General features: G+C 42.6%; 1 protein-coding gene across 8 annotated transcripts in view; it reads right to left on the bottom strand.

The window, feature by feature from the left end:
- INPP5B (inositol polyphosphate-5-phosphatase B) overlaps positions 1-7,072 on the bottom strand; it is a 73,621-nt gene that overhangs the window by 15,449 nt on the left and 51,100 nt on the right. For all 8 annotated transcript variants that reach the window (XR_001819412.2, XM_017509733.2, XM_017509735.2 and 5 more), the window contains 3 exons: positions 5,471-5,582; positions 2,758-2,867; positions 898-1,033 (listed from right to left, as the gene is read on the bottom strand). Coding sequence is in view for 7 of the 8 variants with exons in the window: in XM_017509733.2 (XP_017365222.1) it covers positions 898-1,033; positions 2,758-2,867; positions 5,471-5,582 (358 nt within the window). In the remaining variant the exon portion in view is untranslated. The remainder of the gene's footprint in view (positions 1-897; positions 1,034-2,757; positions 2,868-5,470; positions 5,583-7,072) is intronic.

Below are 7,072 nucleotides of genomic sequence, written 5' to 3'. Positions count from 1 at the left end.
TAAAAAAAAAAAAAAAGGAAAGTGAAAGGAAGAAAAAGATGCTGACTCACAGGTAATCAGGGAAATGTAATCTAACATAATAAAGTATCTTTTTGAACTTGTACGAAATCCTTTGACTTAAAAGAAAAAAAAACAATAAAGTATCTTTTTTTTTTCCTTTGCTTATTGGGTTGACAAAAATGTGAAAGACTGATAAAACCCAATATCGGCAAGGGTATGGGAAAACAAACTCATATATGGTTGGTAGAAGTGTAAAGTGGTAAAACTGTTGTGAGGATAATTTAGCAAGATCTAATAAATTTAATACATTTTTTCTTTGAACCGCTAATTACATTCTATAGAAACATACTGATACGCAAAGATACATATGAAGGGTGGTCACAATAGCACTGTGCATAATAGCAAAACTTTGGAAATAACTTTATCAATGCATACATTATAATGCATCCAGACCATGGAATACTTTGGAACCTTTACAAATAATGAGAAGGAAGCTCTACCTTCACTGTCACGGAAAGATCTCCTAAGACATATTTAGTCGGGGAAAAAAAGATGTCCTCAGAGCAATATGTATAATATGATCTCTTTTACAAAAAAGGAAAAATATCCTCAACGTTGTATACAGAATACTGACACACCCATTTATAAACGCATAGAGAAAGGTCTGCAAAAAGACAGTTCAAAAATAGAAAAGGGAACTTCCATGTATGAGGAAAAATACAGAGGCATACTAAAACAATTATTAACCAAGTTGTTAATAATTGTTTTAAATTGTTCTAAAAGTGGCTTCCTCCCACTCAAAAGGAGAGGAAGAAGCCAGAAAGACAAGAAATGGTCTTAGTTGTGAAAGCCAATTCCCTCCAGAATGATTACAACAGGCACCAGCTGCCCACCTACCCCAATGTCAAACAGTGAGTGTACAGGCTTGTGGTCACTGGTCTTCAGGGCCATGTGGCTCTGGTAACTCAGCTGAGTGATGTTCTTCCCTTTCCAGAGGATCCGGTCACACCAGGCAGGAGCACGGCACTTCTCACTGAAATGCAAAGTCCACCCTGGAAGTATTCACAGAAACAGCGGTGCCCACTGCCTGGCAAGTGCCCTGGCTCAGGCAGAGTGATGAATCAGGGCCTTCATGTCCACATGGCTAAGTCATCTGAGGAAGCAAGGGCAATTTGGGCCCACCAAGGGATAACATACATCCTGTGGGTATCATCCAAAACAACTATGAAAGCTCAAAGTCAAAACAGAGTTCAGACTGATTCTCTGTTCTTTACCCTCCTATGAGAATTAGGAGAGAATTAAAAAACCAATCTAACAGTAAGCACTCTATGGTCTTTTTTTTTGAGATGGAGTCTTGATCTTTAGCCAGGCTGGAGTACAGTGGCACAATCTCGGCTCACAGCAACCTCCGTCTCCCAGGTTCAAGCGATTCTCCTGCCTTAGCCTCCTGAGTAGCTAGGAGTACAGGTACGTTCCACCACGCCTGGCTAATTTTTTGTATTTTAGAAGAGATGGGGTTTCACCATGGCCAGGATGATCTCGATCTCCTGGCGTAATGATCTGCCTGCCTCAGCCTCCCAAAGTGCTGGGATTACAGGCGTGAGCCACCACACCCGGCCACTCTATGGTCTTTAAAAGATGCTGGTTAAGGCCGGGCACAGTCACTCACGCCTGTAATCCTAGCACTTTGGGAGGCCGAGGCAGGTGGATCACAAGGTCAAGAGATTAAGACCATCCTGGCCAACATGGTGAAACCCCGTCTCTATTAAAAATACAAAAATTAGCTTCGTGTGGTGGTGTGTGCCTGTAGTCCCAGTTATTCAGGAGGCTGAGGCAGGAGAATCGCTTGAACCCAGGAGGCAGAGGTTGCAGTGAACCAAGATTACGCCACTGTACTCTAGCCTGGCGACAAAGTGAGACTCCATATCAAAAAAAAAAAAAAAAGATGCTGGTTAAGAGACAGGCTCTGAATTTCCCACTGCCTGGGTTCAAATCCTCCCTGTATCCCTTGTCTACCTGGGGCCTCTTTAATTTTTCTATGCTTCAGTTTCCAATCTCATAAAATGAGGTAAATCGTACCTACTTCAACAGGGTCTTGAGGATTAAATAAGAAAATAACAAGTGCACCAAAAGTACGTGGCACATGGTAAGCAATAAAAGTACATGGCCCATGGTAAGTAATAAAAAATATTAACTACTGACTTTGGGAGGCTGAGGCGGATGGATCACTTGAGGCCAGGTGTTCAAGACCAGCTTGGCCAACATGGCGAAACCCTGTCTCTATAAAAATACAAAAATTAGCTGGGCGTGGTGGCACACACCTGTAATCCCAGCTACTCAGGAGGATGAGGCAGGAGAATCGCTTGAACTCGGGAGGTGGAGGTTGCAGTGAGCCAAGATTCAGCCACTGCAACAGATCAAGACTGTCTCAAAACAAACAAACAAAAATATTAACTACTCTGTAATGACCAAGTACCAGCTAAGTTAGTTGGAATCATCTCATCCTAGGCACAGCTGAAAAGTAAATCAGTATTAAAAATTATTATGGAACAAAGGCAAAGGCAGTCACAAAGTAAATACATGGGAAAGCAGGCTGCTTCATGAGCAAATACTGAGACAAAATGTTTGACCAGAGTGCAAAACATGGGGAAAAAGTCACAGGAAGCATATATTCTTCCTTAGGCCCAAAAGGGCAAGTGCTTCCCAGAATTTCTGGGTTTTCATTTGCCCAGTCATTTGAAGAAACCTCTGACCTACCTGGTATCCCAGTCGTCAGAGCCCGTATCGTATTTATAAGTAGGCTGGAATGTGAGCTCACCCTCTGTGAAGCCTTCAAAGACAGTCTTTTTGTCCACCTGAATTTTCAGCTATACAAAATGATGGGAGAAAAAACAAATCTCACAATAAAAAGGTCAAACTTTGAATTAGTGGGGAAAAGGATATCAGTCTAGACTTCAAACTCTAACTCAAAGGAAAAAGCCCCCCAAAAAAGTTATTCTATAAGATCTTTTTTTTGAAGATAGAGTTTTGCTCTTGTTGCCCAGGCTGGAGTGCAGTGGTACGATCTCGGCTCACTGCAACCTCTGCCTCCCAGATTCAAGCAATTCTTCTGCCTTAGCCTCCTGAATAGCTGGGATTATAGGCACGCGCCATCATGCCCAACTAATTTTTTTGTATTTTTAGTAAAGACAGGGTTTCATCATGTTGGCCAGGCTGGTCTCAAACGCCTGATCTCAAGTAATCTGCCTGCCTTGGCCTCCCAAAGTGTTGGGATTACAGGCACGAGCCACCATGCCCAGCTTCTATAATATCTTAAGTTAGCTAACTCCTAGGAAAGTGAACAAGCTGACCATTTCTTTTCTGTATATAGTTTTTATTTTTTTAGTTGTTTTTAATTTTTTTTTTTATTTTTTAAAGACAGGGTCTTACTCTGTCACCCAGGCTGGAGTGCCGTGGTGTGACCATAGTACACTACAGCCACCATCTCCTGTGCTCAAGCAATCCTCCCACCTCAGCCTTCCAAGTAGCTGGGACTGCAGGTGTACACCACCACACAGCTATTTTTAAAAACTTTTTAGAGACAGGGTCTCACTAGGCTGCCTAGGCTTGTCTGAAACTTTTGGCCTCAAGTGATCCTCCTGCCTTGGCCTCCCAAAGTGATGGGACTGCATGTGCAAGCCATCATGCCTGGCTAAGGCTCCTTTGTAACAGCATAGCTACACCCAAAGGGCCTGATTATCACCTTACTTAGATATCTTTAAGAGGATTAAGTATCACTTACACTTAACAAACTAATAGTTTTTCTCTGCCAGGTATCAAACACTTCATCTGTATAGCATAGATGCTCCAAATATACACAAAGATAGAACTACGTTGTCAAATTAGTTTCGTGAACTGGGGAAAGCTCTGTGCCTTGGTTGCTGCAGCTGCAAATTTTGGATTTATAATAGAATCTACCTCATAGGGTTGTTAGAAAGATTCGCTGTCAACTTAAACAGTGCCTGACACACTATGATAACAGTTAGCACCCTTCCTATGAATTTTAGGAGTGCCTTCCAGATCACACTCTTAGCAACGTAAAAACTACAGGTGCTGGGCACGGTGGCTCATGCCTGTAATCCCAGCACTTTGGGAGGCCGAGGTGGGTGGATCATGAGGTCAGGAGTTCGAGACAAGCCTGGCCAACATGGAGAACCCCATCCTAGTAAAAATACAAAAAAAAAAACTAGCCTGGTCTGGTGTGGTTGCGCACACCTGTAGTCCCCACTATTCAGGAAGCTGAGGCAGGAAAATCGCTTGAACCAAGAAGGCAGGGGTTGCAGTAAGCCGAGATCGCACCACTGCACTCCAGCCTGAGCAATAGAGGGATACTCTGTCCCAAAAAACAAAACAAAACACAGGTACTCCTCCCTCTTCCCTGAAGCACCAAGCGTGGCACTGCATGGACTGGTGAAGAACTGTCACCTCTAACATTGCACATGGTCAGCTATTGAGTAGACACCACTTGCCAAATTCCTATTCAAAAGCAACAGAAAATAGTTAAAATGTAGGTATGAATATAAGCTAGGTATGAATGTACAGACCTTAAAACCATGTAGTAGGCAGATAACACACAAAATGGGTACTATTGCTTCAGGAAAGACCAGAAAAGAAGGCAGGTAGAGATGGGTATTAAACTACAAGGGAAGTTAGAATGCCTCAGATCAGAACACAGAGGAGATAAAAAAATAGAAAGACATAAATAAGTTGAGATTCCTTCTCTTTAGTTAATCTGCACTGGAGAAAAAAATATAATAGAAATATTTAGATTAACGACAATACTAAAGTTATTAAAAGGGAGGCTATAGAACAACAACAAAAAAGAATGTTTAACACTCTAAACAACCTGACCACCTAAACAAGTCTGAAATCTACTGAGAGGAGTAGCCAGAAGAAAGTCACAGAGGAACAGATTCTCTTGTGAAACAGCGAGTGCTCTGAGAGGGAAATGCTCCATCAAGCAATGATGGAGAACAGCAGGTTACTGATTCCTGTAGGAAGTGAGGAAAGCCATGTAGGAAGAGCTGTCACTCACAATGGAGAAGTCTGGTGAGGAGAAGCACAGAGGGGAAGAAGGCTCATACTAAAAACAATTATTACATCATCTTAAATATACCAAGTCCTTTCTTTATAGAAAGTTGGTACTCTTTTAGCCCCAACTTCAGACCTCTTGAATGAATGAATGAGAAAGTGAGAGAGAGAACACACTCTTGCTTCCAAAGGAGAAAATGTGCTTCAGGAAAGAACCAATAGGGAGACAATTATGGAAAAGGGAATGCAGATGAAATGAAGAAATGACTGGACAACATCAGGAACTCAGAGAAACCTCTCAAGCCAAGGAAGAAGAGGCTGTGAGTTTGGAAGCCAGGCTTTTCCGTGCCCTCACAGTGGAGGACAGCTGCTGGAAGAGGGCACAGGTGGCCATCTGTACCTGATCATATTCATATAGGGTTTGAAAGTCCTTCTCTTCGATGAGCTTTTTCACTTTTTCCACATCCATGTTTTCTATCCTGTAGTTGAGGTCCCCCAGCCACAAGATCACACTGTGAGGGCAGAGCACAAAGGTAACAGGGTTTAGGAGGAACTTTAGCCCAACCTACCCAGGGTGCTTCTGACAAAAGGCCCCTGAGGCTCAGCCTCTTGGGAGGTGAGTGAGGAAATGGCTCAACTGTTCAGGAAATTTTTTTCTCTTGCCATCCCATTTAATACTCTAATGTGATGCTTGCTTGTGATAATTGTCTCTTGGTCTAAGCTCCTTACAAATAGCCTTGCGTTCTCCTTAACTATTTTATTTCTGTAGGTTGGAAAGATAGTCTGATAAGATCTAAAAAACAGTAATTTACCCCATTCCTAGGAATAAGGAAAAAAGATCAAGAATTGAGAGTCCTGCCAATCACCCGGGGACCCCAAAACCAGATGATGCCACACAATGCCACCTCTGCCTCTGTGTATACTGCAGTCCACAAAACACACTTTCAGCCTTTATTTCTAAAGCAGAGTTCCTCTGAAACAAAGTTCAAGGCTGGGTATGGTGGCTCACACCTGTAATCCCAGCACTTTGGGATGCTGAGGCAGGTGGATCACAGGGTCAGGAGTTCAAGACCAGCCTGGCCAAGATAGTGAAACCCTGTCTCTTAAAAAAAAAGAAAACAAATTTCAAACTTTATAGTGGAGCATGGATTTAATCCCTACCATATCATTGGTTGGCTCTTTTTGTGCTGTTGGGTAGAGTGTAGAAGGTGTTTTATTCCTCTTGCTGCTTTGGGAAAAAGCTAACTGAAGGCTCCCTGATGACAATGTACATCTCATTAAGTCAAATACTGCTGTATTTGAAGCCAGCAACCATGTCATTAGAGAATCTGCACAGCAGTACACACACACCAAAATTAATGCATCCACAAACTAAAAGCAGACAAACTGACACATAAGCTGCGACCTCACAAACTAGGATGCTGCAGGTTCACCAGAATAGAAGAGCTCGGCTGCAAGACACTCCCTGCTAGGTTCCCTGGAGAAGAAAAACCATCCTGTCAGCTTCCAGAACACTAAAAAGTTCCAGACAGTTCCACTTCATCAGGCAGGACAAGAAGCATAACTCTGTTTACTCCTTGGCAGACGTCACAGCTCCACTGGCTTCTACCTCTTTATAAAAGAAGTGGCATACACTTCAACTGTTATCCTAAAGTCTAAAATTCTAAGGCTTTGACTTTAGACAAATAGGAAGTTTTAGAAATAAATGAGATAAAATAAAGAGAAGAAACAAAAATTAGCACAAGATGCTCTCAGCAGCTGCAACTATAGCTTTGTAAAGTTGAATTAAAAAGAAAAAAAGAGCCAGGCATGGTGGCTCACACCTGTAATCCCAGCACTTTGGGAAGCCAAGGCGGGTGGATCTCCTGAGGTCAGAAGTTCGAGACCAGCCTGGCTAACGTGGTGAAATCCTGTCTTTACTAAAAAACAAAAATTAGTCAGGTGTGGTGGTGTGCACCTGTAGTCCCAGCTACTCTGGAGGCTGAGGCAGGAAAATCGCTTG

This window comes from Cebus imitator, unplaced genomic scaffold (assembly GCF_001604975.1).
Source record: "Cebus imitator isolate Cc_AM_T3 unplaced genomic scaffold, Cebus_imitator-1.0 Scaffold420, whole genome shotgun sequence".
NCBI classification, from domain to species: Eukaryota; Metazoa; Chordata; class Mammalia; order Primates; family Cebidae; genus Cebus; species Cebus imitator.
The sequence above is the reverse complement of the archived record's forward strand: the minus strand, read 5'-3'. Positions and strand labels throughout refer to the sequence as shown.